A 15,019-nucleotide genomic window follows, 5' to 3' on the forward strand; every position below is an offset into this window, starting at 1 on the left:
GACTCGGCGGGGCGGTGCTGGGCGCCTCAGGCTACCCGGCCGCAGTGTCTCCGCAGCGCCGGCCCCGCCCCCGCCCGCTCCTCCCCCCCCCTTCCCCCCCCACCCCAGGCGGCCGCGGCCCCGAGCCGCTCCAGAACGGAGGCCCGCGCCGAGTCCAGGTGAGCGCCCGCCCCGGGGACCCCAGGCCCTAGGCCCCCGACCCCGCCATCCCGGCTTGGCTGCCGGGTCCCGACCCCACAGTCCCCGTGCTCCGGGCTAGCGCGCGCGCGATCTCTGGTCTCAGACCTGGGGCCGGGGCGTTGGGGGCTGAGGTTGGCAGCCAGAGAGAAAGAGACTAGCTAGAGGCTGGAGTGCCTCTGTTCCTTCTCTCCTCCCCCCGCCAGGCCCTTCCTCGCTTGCCGCGGGGCCCTGCAGTGTACCCGTCCTCCTTTCTGGGCCGTCCGGTTTGGTGAGGGCACCTGGACCAGCGGGAAGGCTGCAGAATAAATCTTCCCAGATAGAGGGAACTGCACGTGCAAAGGGAGGGAGAGTGCACGGGAGGTTTCGCCTGAGCCCGGCAGGGGAGCAGGTGAGGGCAAATAAGCCTCAAACTTGAATGCCATCCCAAGGAACTCTAGAAGCCACTGAGGGCCCCAACTGGACAGCAATCTCCCCACTGCCATTTCTGTCTAGCCTGCACTGGCTTAGGGGGGTATGGTGTCCCTGTGACCCAGGACACAGGCTCCTAGTGGATAGTTAGCATTTGGGCACTATTACAACTTTTCAGCATTGGGTAGTTTGTAAGCAAGGGAAAATCTTGAGGGGTCCCTCCTGCTGTGCCACAGGCAAGAACCTTTGCCTTTGAGACAGCAGGGCCCCAAGCCAGCCGCACAAGGTAGGCCTGAGGAAGCTTCAATCTCAGCAAGTCTCTTTCCAAGCCCAAGGCCTTGGAGGGTCTGAGACACCTGGGTACCTGGAAAGGGAGGAACAGCCTAGACAGGTAACTGACAGCAAGTGAAAGTTCACCTTTTCTGACATCTGTGGCACAGCAGATGAAGCCTAGACCAGGCAGAAGGGAGGGAGGTATGGCTGAGCCAGAGGAGAAGCCAGGATCCGGGAAGGGACGCCCTTATGCCCAGGGAGGGGACAGGTGAGGCAGGTGGTACCCAAACCTTACAGACCTGCCTTGGTGATGAGGTGGGGAAAGAATATGCCCAGGTGGCCTTTGAGTACCACTGCCTCCTGAACTATAATGGGTCCCTCTAGTGCAGGTTAGATCAGATGCCAGGCAGTAGATGGTCCTTCCCAACTTTCCCTCCTGTCTTCTTGGCCCCCTTGCTCTCAGGCACCCACTCAAAGCCCTTGCAGGGATCTGGTACCAGCCCCATCTTGAGTTAGACTTCAGGAAGAACTTTCAGGGAAAACAGAGAGGATGATAGTGGGATGGACTGGGGAAAGATCATTTGTAAACAGGGCAGCTTTGTCCCAGGCCTTCCAAAGTCCAGTCTGTAAACTGAATTTTCCAGAAGGCCCACCCTGTGGCCTTGAGGACTCTGGCTGTAAAGGATCTCTTTGCTGATCCAGTGAACTTCCCCCCCCAGCTTTGTGGCTTGCAGGGGAATATGGGGACTTCCTGGGTCCCCTCCCATCTTGAAACTAACCAAGGTGGGAGGGAAGCAAGAGGCTCCCCAGATGGCCCTGCCTGCTGTTTGACCTTGACAAACCCTTGGCCCCTCAGTTTCCTCATCTGCTGTTCGATGTGATCTCAGCACCACAGGCCTGGAGGGCATTTGTGAAGGGGGAGGTGCACAGGGGGGGACCTCACAACTGCTGGGCCTGGGCTGTGTGCCTGGCCTCCCTTTCTCCCAACCCCATCAGTCTGGGCTGGCCGCCCACTTCTATTCACCATGGAGCTGAGTTTCCCTGGGGACCAGTAGCCTTACCCAGCCCAACCCGAGCGCCCCCCCCCAACCCCGTCCCAGCCTCTCCTGGCCTAACTCACACTAGGAGGAGGCGTAGAGGCTGGGCGGCCTCTTGGACCCCTGCTCCCACCCCCCGTGCCCTGCTTTCCAGGGAAGCCTCAGTCCACCTCTGGGCAGGGAGGAAGAAGCTGTGGCTGCCCCTGGAGGAGGTGGGTATCCAGGGGCTGCCAGCCAGGGTAGGGGCTAGGGCCTGGGAGAGAAACCCATGGACCAGGAGGGCTCTGATCTGCCCAGGGTACCCTGGGATTTGACCCCAGGCTTTGTGGCCTGCCTGGCTGCTGGATTTTGAGTGGGCCACAGAAATCAGGATTTACTGGGTGAGGCAGCTAGACCTAGAAGAGTGGTTGAGGTTGGAGCAGAGGGGCTCCCCTGGCAGTAGGCACAACCCACAGGCAAAAATGGGAGGGGAGAGTGAGGCCTCAAAGGGGAAGTGCTCCCAAGGTTCCCTACGTGGTTCCTGGCTCAAACGTGCTGGTCCTCCAGAAGCTCCTCCCCTAGTCTGTCTCTATCTATCTGTATCTCTACTCACATTCCCCATCAAAGCCCTGGTCCCTACAGATGCCTCTGTCTCCCCTGCAGGTCCTGGAGGCATTTCCTGCTGGGATGGCAGCTCCAGCATCTTTAAGGGCCACGGGGGGTCCAGCCCCACCGGGGGCACCCTAGGACTCCCACAGCCATCTGTGCGCCTGCCCCCCACTCATCTGTGGGCCACTCGCCATGGGTGGGTGCTTCTCCAAGCCCAAGCCAGGTACCTCTTTTCTTCTTGCCTCATTCTTCCCCCTCTCCCTCCCTCCCCCTTTCCCTCCCTCCTCCCTCCTCCCTTCCTCCTGAAGCCACCTCCTCCCTCCTCCCCCTCCCCCTCTGCCTCCGAAGTAGGTCAGGCTAGGCGGCAGCGGCTCTGAATGTTAATTCCCTGCAGGCTGGAGGGGGTGAGGGCTTGGAGCCATTCTCTTGGCTCCCCTCCAATGGGTCCCCCTCTTTATTTGGGGCTGTGGGTGCGTGTGGTGAGAATAGCAGCTGAATCTTTCTCAAAAAGTAGAAGTTAAGGTTCTTCTGCCCTGGGGCAGGGGAGGGGGGACAGCATCCCCTGGGGCTGGGAAAGAGGGACTCTGAGGACACCCTCAGCCACTGTGTGACCCAGGGCATGCAAGTTACCTCTCTGAGCCTCAGTTTCCCTCTCCACAAAATGAACCTGACCTCTCAAAGTTGCCACGAGGGTGGAGTGAACAGGTAATAGCCCTCTTCGCCTCTTCTGATGTCCTGTGTGACCTTGGGCTGAATTTCCCCATTTGTGCAGGAAATCCTGCTCTGCCTGGCCCAAGAGACTTCAGCCAGAAGTGGGGGCCTCCCAGATGCTAAGGGAGGCCCAGGTCTGCCCTCCATGAAGACCCCTGTCTGTTGGGCTTTCTCTCCAGCCCCTATTTTCCCTCTTCTCTCTTCACAACACTCAGGAAGGCAAAAGAATGGAGGCATGTCCCTGGCCTCTCTAGAGCCTAGTCAGTGCTCCCACTCACCTGCCACCCAGGCCACCCTGCCCCAGACAGCTCGCCCCAGCTCCCCTTACCTGATACCCATCAGCTCCATTACCTTGGAACACATGAGCCTATTCTCCTTTTCCTGAGTCTGAGAGAGAACTTGGGGGCAAGACCTTTGATGCCCTGGCAGGCAGAGGGATACCTCCTTCTCCTGCTGTGGGAGCCAGCTCTCCCTCCCTCCATGCCTATGCTGTGGGGACCCAGCCCTGGGCCCGATCCTACCACCATTCCTGCTTCTATATATGACTTGAGCAAAAGATGTCCACTATCTTGACCTCAGCCTTCCTCCATCTGAAGTGGGCAGGAAAATGTCAGCTGGTCCCAAATCTGGCTCCTGTAGGGCCACTGGGCTGGCAGGAAGCCAAGAGCAGAGGATGCCACCTGCAGTTTCTTTTAAAGGGCCTCAACAGGCTGGCCTGTCTGCCCGAGGCCCCTGACCCCAAGTTCCCAGTTCAGGGGCTGGCCATTCGCACCACCCTAGAGGCAGTGGTAAGAACTTGCACTCTTGAGCCAAAAATTCAGCCCTGCCTCTTCCTGGCTGTATGGCCTTGAGCAGGTGGCTTCATCTCTCTGAGCTGCTGTGTTCTCAAGTGTAAGTGGGTCTAACAATTTTGCCCCCCACCCCCTCATGCAGACTGTTGTGCTTAGCACAGGGCCTGGCACACAGGAGGCATTTGCAGAACGTTAGTGTCCCCTCTCTTGGGAGCTAGGTTTCCTGCTTCCAGGACTCTCCTGTAGAGCTATGGCAGAAGGGCAGGATTTTAGGCCCCAGGCACTCACACTGGGCAGGTCATGGCTGAGGCTCAGGGAATTTCAGGGTGTGGGAGTGAGAGCATTTGGGCCATAAAAGTTCAGCGCGGGTCAGCAGGGGCTACAGGGAGACCACAGCAAGCCAAAGGTCTTTGTGCAAATTCTTCACCTTCTATCTTGCTTGACTCTCATTTGGAGCACATTAGCACACATTTCCCAAGCTCACTCTATACTCCTCGTGTTCTATTGGCACTGTGTTCCTGATAGGAAGTATTCCAGGCCAGACTCATACTAAGCTCAGAACTAGGAGGAAGTGCAGCTCTCTCAGCATGTGGTCACTTGCCTCTTATTAGGCCACAAGTGCTACCTAACCGCTTTTCTTTTTTGCCATGGCTGTCAGGAAGCTCAGAGCTAACCAATAAAATGCAACTATCCAGCTTCATCTGTTGAGCTTCTGCTCTGGGTTACATATATTAAATCCCTCAGCATTGACTATCACGAAAGAGGTAGGCACTGTTCTCTCTGTTTTATAATAAAGGCATCTGAGATCCAAAGGGGCTAAGGTAGGAGCCTGGGAATCATGAGGCTAGGGTTGATCTGGCTCTATGGGTGAACAGGGACCGCTCTCCATCCACCTTTACACTAACGCTCCTCACTTAATGGCTTCCCGTTAGACTGCATCAGCGAGCTCCTTGGAGCCTTCTAGAAGGAGGTGGAGGATGAAAACAGCCTGGCTTGGTTGTTATCTGGGCCCCTGCCAGGCTGTTCCTGTGAGCTCCCTCTCTACAGTTCACATAGCTGGTGTCAGCTGAGTCCGGGAGTATTTTCCTTTTTAATTCTTCTCAAAACATTCTAACACCATTACATAAAGTATGGAAATGGGAGGCAAAGAAGCTACCCCACCCTTAACTCGCCCCCTCTCCCTTCTCCCACCTGCTATAACAGCTTCAGCATGGGGGTGTGCTCCCTTCCTGCCCACCTGGAATCATGGAGGGACTTTTACCGCACCCCCACCCCCACCCCAGACTGCGCCTGGGCGAGGCTAGGAGCTGGGACTTGAGGATAAGGGGGAGGGGTTCTACCTTCCTGGGCTTCAAGCCAGGCCAGTGGGAGATTAGCTCTGCAAGAGATGAGGGACATGCAGAAAGTGGGCAGCCAGAGGAGGCATCCCCTGAGCTGTTCAGGAAGATGGGCAGAAGTGAGCCAGGGCAGGGAAGAGTGGCAGCCCAGGCCAAGGAACTGCCTAGACAAAGGCCCAGAGGTGTGACTCTCTGTTCTCTGTTTCTAGACTGTCAGGTCTGGGGTGGAGGGGAGAAGAGGTGAAAAGGGGAGAGGGCTGGAGACTCTGGTGCCTTGGGAGTTCGGAGAGCTGCCTCCTGCTTCCTCATGGGGCCCATGCTGTGCCAGGGGCTTAGCTTCCCTCACTCAGCCCAGGAGGCCAGATTATCGCTGCTAAAAATTCTGTTTATTGTTCCCTTCTAATTAGAAAAATACCCCAGGCACATTGTAGGGAATTTAGAAAATGCAGAGAAGTATACAGAAGAAAATGACAATCTCAGGGCTAACTGCCTGCTAGAGTAGGCCCCGTGGGCACTCTGGGGAAGCATCTTACCCATAAACGCTTCAAGGTGGGCCCCACATCCCCTCTGCACAGTCCCTGTGCACCATCCCTTTGGGTACAGTTCACCCCCAAGGCCCTAGATCTTGCACCTGAAGGCGTTGAAAAACCAGTGCTTGGCAAATGATAGATTCTTAAATTGGTGAGCATGGCTATTTTAAGAAGTGGAAAATACATTGTGTACACTTTTTTTTAATTAAAAAAAAATCTCAAACCTATGGGAACGTTGCAAACAGAACAACAAAGCCTTGGTTTCCCATTATTCAGATTCCCTGGCTGGAAAGTGGACTGGACCGCACCCAGGTTTGAACACCCTGTTCTCCCTGGAGTTAGGCCCTACACATACCCCTGATCTTTCAGAGATGTCCTTCTCCATCAGGGACTGTGCAGTTGGAGTCAGAGCAGGATTCAGACCACCAGGGTTCTTTCCCCCACAGATTCTTGGAGAAAAGGCAATTTCAGGGTCAAAGGAGCTTCATTTGGGCACTCCTCACTAATTTGTTACTGAAAAAGAAAACATGCAGGAATGAAATCAAGCCAACCCAGCTCACCTCCTGCTGCCTTTGTTCTGCTTCTTGCCTGTTTTTTTTTTAATGGAAAAAAAAAACTTTTAAGCTTACTTATTTATTTTAAGAGAGAGAGAGAGAGAGAGAGAGAGAGCGAGCAAGCTTGCTTGTGAGCAGGAGATGGGAAGTGCGAGAGGGAGACAGAATTCCCAGCAAGCTCTGCACTCATGCACTGAGTGTGGGCTCGAACTCATAAAGTGAGATCATGACCTGAGCCAAAATTAAGAGTCAGATAATTAACCAACTAAGCCACCCGGGTGCCCCTGCTTCTTGCCTGTTTTAAGGCTGATGTTACAGATGCCTTTCTGGGGAGGTGGAGGCACAGGAGGGAACTCAGACTCAAAGGGGCCAGGATGCCCAGAGCCTGTGGGGTGGGCGAGGAGGTGGGCAGGACCAGAGACTCATAGTGCTGCCCTGCCTGCCTTACAGTGGAGCTCAAGATCGAGGTGGTGCTGCCTGAGAAGGAACGGGGCAAGGAGGAGCTGTCAGCCAGCGGGAAGGGCAGCCCCCGGGCCTACCAGGGCAATGGCACAGCCCGCCACTTCCACACTGAGGAGCGCCTGCCTGCTCCTCACCCGTATCCTGGGGCTCAGGACTGTGTGGAGGCTGCCGTCTGCCATGTCAAGGACCTCGAGAATGGCCAGTGGGTGCTGGGCCTGGTGGGGGGCAGGGGGAGCGGTCAGAGGTCCTGAGATGGGAAGGCATGGTGCAGACCAGGGATGGGGTGGGCTGGGAGGCCCGGAAGGCGCCCTTGACCAGCACCTGCACCAGCCACTACCAGTGTGGCCTGGGCCTGCTCCCCAGAAAGCTGGACTCTGGGAAGAGGTGCCCACCAGAGGTGCCTGGTGTCTGGCCTCATGTCTGAGTGCAGCCCCTCCCCAGGATGCGGGAAGTAGAGCTGGGCTGGGGGAAGGTGTTGCTGGTGAAGGACAACGGGGAGTTCCACGCCCTGGGCCACAAGTGTCCACACTATGGTGCACCCCTGGTGAAAGGTAAGCTGTCCCAGTACACATGGGAGGTGGGCGGGACCTCCCTGAAGGGTGCTTAGCTGCTGCACCATCACAGGCTGGCTTGGCCTTTCCCTGGATCGCCAGGGTCTCATCTATTACTGGGGTCTCCTGAGCTGTGGGGGACGTCCAGCAGCTGGGGAAGGGAGCTGTTACCCGTGGCCCTGCTTCCCCTAGGTGTGCTGTCCCGTGGCCGGGTGCGCTGCCCCTGGCATGGTGCCTGCTTCAACATCAGCACCGGTGACCTGGAGGATTTCCCTGGCCTGGACAGTCTGCACAAATTCCAGGTGGGGCCAGGCGGGCAGTAGGGTGGGAGCCTGGGGGTGCAGGGCAGGGATTGGAGCACCCCAAACCCTGGTCCTGAGCAACACAGCCCTTGCAGGTGAAGATTGAGAAGGAGAAGGTGTACGTCCGAGCCAGTAAGCAGGTGAGGGCGTGGCTTGGGCTCAGGCAAAAAGGAGAAGTGAGGAGGGCATCTTGACCCAGGGACCAGCATGTGCAAAGGCCCTGTGGCTGGGGAATGGAGTGAAAAGCTGTACAGTGGGGATGAGGCTGGACTGCAGCAGCCTGGCCTGCTGGGATGATGGCATAGGGAGGATACCATCCCATGACTCCAGCTCCCAGCTGCCTCATGCTCTCTGGCCACCCCCAGGCCTTGCAGCTACAGCGAAGAACCAAGGTGATGGCCAAGTGTATCTCTCCAAGTGCTGGCCACAGCAGCAGCACCAACGTGCTCATTGTAGGCGCAGGTTGGTGGTGAGGTTATGAGGGGCAGGGCAGGGTAGGGAAGAGGTGGTCCCTGACCCACAGCACCGTCCCCTCAGGTGCCGCTGGCTTGGTGTGTGCGGAGACACTGCGACAGGAGGGGTTCTCAGACAGGATTGTCTTGTGCACGCTGGACCGGCACCTCCCCTATGACCGGCCTAAGCTCAGCAAGGTGGGAGGAGGGGCACCATCAGGCCCTCTCACCACCTTGCTTGTCACCCCTTGGGGGTCTGGCCAGCTGCCCCTCTACTCAGCCCACGCCTGTCCTTGGTGAATTCCATTCTCCAGCCCCTTTGTGAGCTAGGCCCAGCCCTACCCCGCCTTGGCCTCGGGGCCTTCGTTGCAAAATGGAACACTGGCCTCCTGGCTTTATCTCAAGTTAGCTGTCTCCTGCAGTCCCTGGATGCACAGCCTGAGCTGCTGGCTCTGAGGCCCAAGGAGTTCTTCCGAGCCTATGGCATCGAGGTGCTCACTGAGGCCCAGGTATGGGGCCAAGACTAAGAAACAGGCCTGGGGAAGGCTTATGAGAACCATAAATGATGTGAGGCCATGTGGGTCCCTAGAGGTGTGTGTGTTGGGGAGGGGGTGGGTTCTGCCCTCTTGGCTCTGCTGTCCAGACACCCAGGGGTGCTCTAGGCATGGAAGGCAGCACTAGATATTCTTCCAGGCGGGACTGTGGGCACATGCAGAGATCTGTTCAGGGTTGGGGCAGGAGAACTTAAGGATGGCTGAGGGGAAGGTGATGTCGGAAGCTTAAAGAGTAAGAAGCCAGGTGAGGGAAAGGGGACCATCATTGCGGCAGGAACAGCCTCTGTGGAACCTCCTGTTCAGAGGGTCTGGCAGGAGCTTGGAGGGGCGGCCAGGCCCACACTCTGCCCGATGGGGTTTGCAGGTGGTAACGGTGGATGTGAGAAATAAGAAGGTCGTGTTCAAGGATGGCTTCAAGCTGGAGTACAGCAAGCTGCTGCTCGCACCAGGGAGCAGGTGGGAGGGCGTCTCCTCCTTGTCCCCTTTTGGCACTCAGGGCACCAGCCAGTATGGGAGGGCTTGGGTACAGAGAACCCCTCACTGATGCTGGCCGTGTCTCAGCCCTAAGACGCTGAACTGCAAAGGCAAAGAGGTGGAGAACGTGTTCACCATCCGGACGCCTGAAGATGCCAATCGCGTGGTGAGGCTGGCCCGTGGCCGCAATGCGGTGGTCGTGGGAGCTGGCTTCCTGGGTGAGCAGCTGGGCTCTGTGGGGCCAGTGGTTAGGCTGTCATGGCTGGTCCCAGGATGTGGGGTGCCAGCATACTGCCCGCCACCCCTTAGGGATGGAGGTGGCTGCGTATCTGACGGAAAAGGCCCACTCAGTGTCTGTGGTAGAGCTGGAGGAAACGCCCTTCAGGAGGTTTTTGGGGGAACGTGTCGGCCGTGCCCTCATGAAGGTAAGCGCACCCTGGCACTGGCATCTGGGCCCTCAGAACCCCAGGCACCCAGCCCAGCCCCTGGCCACACTCTCATCTGTGGCCCTCTTGCCCACCTGCCCTGACAGATGTTTGAGAACAACCGGGTCAAGTTCTACATGCAGACAGAGGTGTCTGAGCTGCGGGCCCAGGAGGGAAAGGTGGGCCCTTCTTTCTTCCCCTTCTCCCCTGTTCCCAGGAGTTGGGCCCACCTGCTAACCCAACCCCTCCCCACAGCTGAAGGAGGTTGTGCTGAAGAGCAGCAAGGTTGTACGGGCTGACGTCTGTATTGTGGGCATTGGTGAGTGGGTGGGCAGGCAGGTGCAAATGAGCACCTGCACATGCTCCAGAATGGCCCTGGGCCAGTCTCTTCCCCTCCCCGAGCCTTGGTTTTCACATCTGTAAAATGGGTACCCTAACCCATTTTACAGGGCTATCAGGGAATGGGTTGTTCACATTTAGCCAGGGCTTGGCATGGACGATGCTCCCAGGGACTGCTGCCCCCAAATCCTCGACTCTACAGCCTACCCCATGCGGGCTGTGGGACACAAACAAGCCCAGCTAGTCCCTGCTCCAGTTGACGTGCCAGTTTGGGGAAGGACAGAGCTGGGAGGTGGCAGCCTAGGGGCTGGGGAGGTATGGCATACCAACCCCACCAGGGGCTTCATGGAGTCTTCTCAGAGGAGGTGATACATGAGGCCAGATGGGAGGCATGGGGGTTTTGGGGGTCCAGGCAGAGGGGACAAGATGCACAGAGGATGCACAATGGGCAGCCCATTGGATGAATGCTCTAGGGCTGAACTGTGGTGAGTGAAGGGTATGGGTCATGGAGGACAATGAGGGGGGAGAAGGGAGGGACCAGGGAATGGACATGATGGCCCCTGTCTTGTCAGGCGCGGTGCCTGCCACGGGCTTCCTGAGGCAGAGCAGCATCAATCTGGATTCTCGAGGCTTCATCCCTGTCAACAAGGTGGGGCTGGGCTGGGCGGCGAGGGTTCTGGGCTGGGGTAGCAGCAGGTCCAAGTCAAGGCTGCTGTCCCACGCAGAGGCCTCGGCCCTCTCCCCATAGATGATGCAGACCAACGTCCCAGGCGTGTTTGCAGCTGGCGATGCTGTCACTTTCCCCTTGGCCTGGAGAAACAATCGGAAAGTGAATATCCCACACTGGCAGATGGCTCATGCCCAGGGTATGGCCAGCCCTGTGGCAGGAATGGGGGTGGGTGGGACTCTGTCCCAGGGTCTCAGCTCCCCCAGGCCCACCCCTTAGTTGCTGGCCTTGGGTCTTGGTGCCTGGCTTAGACATTCAAGGCTTTGTGGTGGCCTGTCTGGAAGCCTCCTCCACGTGATCAAGCCAGCTGACAGGGCACCTGGGTGACTCAGTCAGTTAAGCATCTACTCTTGATTTCAGCTTAGGTCTTGATCTCAGGGTTGTGAGTTCAAGCACCACATTAGGCTCCTCATTGGGTGTGAAGCTGACTTTAAAAAAAGTGGCCCATCCACAGATGCCCTCCAGTGCCTTCAGGACACCCCACCCAATTAGCCACAGTGTTCTACCCCATCCTTCCACCAGCCCCTCCTCTCCTTTCATCCTCACCAACCTGTGCAGTCACCCAGGGAGAAAGAAAAGGATTTAGTAAGACACAGGCCACCTTCCCACTCAGTGCTTCTGTCTCCCTTGGGCTATTCGACTGGCTCTGTGAACACAGTTGTTTCATGCAGGCCCCTGGGAGGCAGCCTTCTGGGCCTGAAAACCTGGGCTCAGTGGGGAACTGTTGTGCTCTCTGAGGAAGAGCTCCCCCACCACACACCACTGAAGCCTGGTTTACTGTGAACACCTGGTCGGAGTCCCTAGAATGTACATACCAGCACGTTAGCTGCTTCGTGGGGAGGACCACCAGACTCCCGCACTCACCTCTCCTTCTCTCTCACTTCACATTATTTGAGCATCTGCTTCCTGGAGTCCCACTCCTGGTACCAATTTCTGTTCAGGTTCACGGTCTAAAGTTGGTGCTGATTTTAAGGAACCAAAGGCCACTCATCAGCTACGTACTACAAATATAACTGGGAAGGTCTAGGAGACTCTCAGACCTACAACTAAGGGGCCAGTGGGGCCTGGGAATATGAACTGGGAAGCCACCCATGCTATTCTCTGGGGCCCTGGATGTGGCTGTCATCTCTATGTCCCATTTTTTAGACCTGATGTATCTGATTAGTTGTCTGTGTGCACACCAGAAATGGAGGGCAGCCCAACAACGCTAGGACGCAGACCTTCTAGATGTGGGCCACTTCATTCAAATTCTCTAGAGAAGCAATATAAGTGACTGGCTTTGAGCCAGGTGTCTCCTCTGCAATCGAAGGTGGACAATGGGCTGAGCAATGATGCACCTCTTCACCTCTAGGAAGGCAAGAAGGATTAGCTCCACACATCAGAGGTCCCCAGAGAGCCCCGGCAGGCAGTGTAGGGGTGGCCGGGACTGGAGTCGGGGGTCTCACGACGCTGGGTCTTACAGGGCGCGTGGCGGCCCAGAACATGCTGGCTCAGGAGGCGGAGATCAGCACCGTGCCCTACCTGTGGACAGCCATGTTTGGCAAGAGCCTGCGCTACGCGGGTAATAGAGGGGCCCGGACAGGGGCGAGGCCAAGAGCGTTTAGGGGTGTGGCTAAGGTGTTAGCGGAGCGCAAGGTGGAGCTTGGAAGTTAGGGCGGGGTTATGAGCATCTTAGGGGCGGGGCCGCGTCAGCTGTAGGAAGAGCAAAAACTGGTTGGGGGCTGACTAAAAGGACCACCTAAAAAAACAAAGGCAGCGAGGCCTGGTGGGGGACTTAAGGGGGAATTTAGGAGGCCGCAGGACGCTGACCCGGGGGAATCCCATCCCCTCCTGTTCGGCCCACAGGGTACGGAGACGGCTTCGACGACGTCATCATCCAGGGAGATCTGGAAGAACTCAAGTTCGTGGCTTTTTACACCAAGTGAGAGCAACGGGGTGGAACGTGGTGGCAAAGCAGCGGGAGCTCAACCGGAAGGGGAACTCATCCGAGAGGAGCTCTGCTCCAGAGGAGGGGACTTACCTCAAAGATGGATCTAGTGGCCAAGAGAGGCAGCTAGGCGGGAGACTCACCAAGGGAAAGTGAGGAGGTGGGGCAGATAATAACTCCAGCAGCCATGCAGTGAGACAGGGCATTTTATCTTCAGGACAGCAATTTGAGGTGGGTGTTGACTCCCCCTTTTACACTGAGGAAAATCACACAGGTAGAGTGGTGATTTCAGGAATGGAGCTCAGCCCTGAACGCCACTGAGGAGGAAGACTGGAGCCTCAGTGGGCCTCTGACAGGATCCCAAAGCTCACGCTGGGCCAAGCAAAGCAGGGAGGGCTGGGTGCTCAGGATATTTCTGTTGTTCTGGGTAAGATCGCTCCCTGGGCCCCAGTTGAAGAGGAGTACATCAGGGTCTCTAAGATGAGAGGCCACTGCTGGGCAATCCTCAGGCTCAGTTACTCTGTCCCTACAGAGGCGACGAGGTGATTGCTGTGGCCAGCATGAATTATGATCCCATCGTGTCCAAGGTGGCTGAGGTGCTAGCCTCAGGCCGTGCCATCCGAAAGCGGGAGGTGGAGTGAGTGTGGGCTTCAGATATATGGCAGGGGTGGGGGGAGGTCCTCCAAGGGACTGGTCCTTGGTAGCCAGCCATCCCCATAGCCCTACAGTGCCCTTCCCCTATCTTGGTCCACATCAGTCTATGGGGCATCAGGACTATGGGGTGGTTGGGACAAGGGCTGTGGTTTGCGAATGGGCTCTTGGGAGATAGAAGGGGAAAAGGCTGTTGTCCTAGGGCAGAACCAGTGCTGTGGGTAGGGGTCAAAGCCTTTGGTCAAAGCCATTGCTTAGGCAGTTACCTGGCATGGGACACCCAACTGGATATGGTTGTACTGAGACTGCCAGAAGCTGGGGGGGGGGGTGCGGTAAAGGCAGCTAGTGATGCCTCTGGAGACACCCTGCATAGAGATGTTGGGTGGTCCTTTGGTGTCTAGGGGACACTGGATGTCAGCCATTTCCCTCACCCCAGGATGATGCCAGTGGGAGTCACCCTGTGGGGTTGAACTGCCTGCAGCGAGGCCCCTTCCCCCTGCCCAGGGACTGGGGAAACCCTGGAGGCCATGGGACAGGGGTAGGCCTCAGGCTGGAAAAAAATGGAGAACCAAGAGGGGACATGATGAATGACATGTTGTCTTCCTGGCCTTCTCTCTGTCTCTCTCTCTCTCTTGCCTTCGAAAAGGCTGTTTGTGCTACACAGCAAGTACGTGGTCCTCTGTCCTTCCTGTTGACCATTCTGAGCCTTTCCCACCTCAGCCCAGAGCCTGTACCCCATGAAGACCCTCTCTGCCTAAGTACCCATTCTTGCTGGGCACCAGGGCCTGGCACAGAGCAGGCCCCCTGCTGTCCTTAGGGGTCAGCTGTTCATGGTGCCAAGTGGGGAACCCTCCTTCTTCTACCCTGACTCCTCCTCCCCTCATTCCTGCAGGACCGGCGACATGTCCTGGCTCACAGGGAAAGGATCCTGAGCTCGCATGCAGCAGACTTGGGCAGGCACGCTGGGGCACCAGGGACAGAGGCCAAGCCTTGGGGGCAGGTGCCAACCTCCAATTTCCCAGGATCCCCCAGGGCAGAACCTGAGCCTTCCCAGTGCTTGCCTCCGGTTGCCTGGCTCACCTCCAGGGAGGCTTCTGCTGCCTCCAGGAGATGCTTATCCCCCAAGGCCTCAGCTGCCACTGATGTCTGGCAATGGAGGCAGGACAGGCCTGTCCTCTTCTTCCTTTCTTGAGACCAGTTCCCTACAAGACCCTGCAACATATTAGATATTATCTTAAAATTAAAACGCACACATTTGCAGATCTGTGTGACTTCCATTGTAATTGGACAGACACTCCTGAGGAAGAAGCTACAACCACACCAAGGAAGTTTGGCCTACGAGCACTCAGAGGAGGTAGCAACTGATTCTGCCCCTAAGGTTAGGAAAAGCTTCTCTGGAACCAGTGTCTTGGATCTGGATTTCGAAAGAATGGCACTCCAGGTAGAAGGGACAGCACGTGTCAAAGGTTTCAGATGGGAAGTGCTTCTTCAGGGGTCAGAGGCAGCTAGCACTTGGCAGTTTGGGGACATGTGCTAGGTAGGCCTGTAGGGGCTAGGTCCTCAGACAACCCATGCTTTTCATGGCAGCCAGAGCTCCAGGAACTCCCATTTCACAGGTAAAGAAAATGAGGCTCTGCTATTAAGTCGGAACGAGAATCTAGAGCCTCTTTGCCACTCTGTCTCCAAGCCAAGGGGAATGTCGAGGGCACAGAGCAGGCCCCCTGCTGTCCTTAGGGGTCGGCTGTT

The 15,019-nt window shown here is 57.1% G+C and overlaps 1 protein-coding gene across 4 annotated transcripts; it reads left to right on the forward strand.

Moving 5' to 3' along the window:
- The first annotated feature begins 96 nt into the window (after positions 1-96).
- AIFM3 (apoptosis inducing factor mitochondria associated 3) lies at positions 97-14,533 on the forward strand. 4 transcript variants are annotated; one of them, XM_029921385.1, is made up of 21 exons: positions 97-158; positions 2,541-2,709; positions 6,860-7,073; positions 7,313-7,422; positions 7,615-7,724; positions 7,820-7,864; positions 8,090-8,186; positions 8,262-8,374; positions 8,599-8,685; positions 9,095-9,186; positions 9,292-9,422; positions 9,514-9,629; positions 9,737-9,808; positions 9,885-9,948; positions 10,541-10,617; positions 10,717-10,834; positions 12,158-12,256; positions 12,541-12,616; positions 13,155-13,259; positions 13,920-13,940; positions 14,166-14,533. In XM_029921385.1, the coding sequence occupies exons 2-21, from the start codon at positions 2,679-2,681 to the stop codon at positions 14,203-14,205; spliced, it is 1,818 nt and encodes a 605-aa protein (XP_029777245.1). In that variant the 5' UTR covers positions 97-158; positions 2,541-2,678; the 3' UTR covers positions 14,206-14,533. The 4 variants fall into 4 exon arrangements, with proteins under 4 accessions (XP_029777245.1, XP_029777247.1, XP_029777248.1 ...); XM_029921386.1 differs by lacking the exon at positions 97-158 and adding an exon at positions 2,041-2,110; XM_029921387.1 differs by lacking the exon at positions 13,920-13,940.
- Positions 14,534-15,019: the final 486 nt, after the last annotated feature.

This window comes from Suricata suricatta, chromosome 14, assembly GCF_006229205.1.
Source record: "Suricata suricatta isolate VVHF042 chromosome 14, meerkat_22Aug2017_6uvM2_HiC, whole genome shotgun sequence".
In the NCBI taxonomy this organism is placed as follows: domain Eukaryota; kingdom Metazoa; phylum Chordata; class Mammalia; order Carnivora; family Herpestidae; genus Suricata; species Suricata suricatta.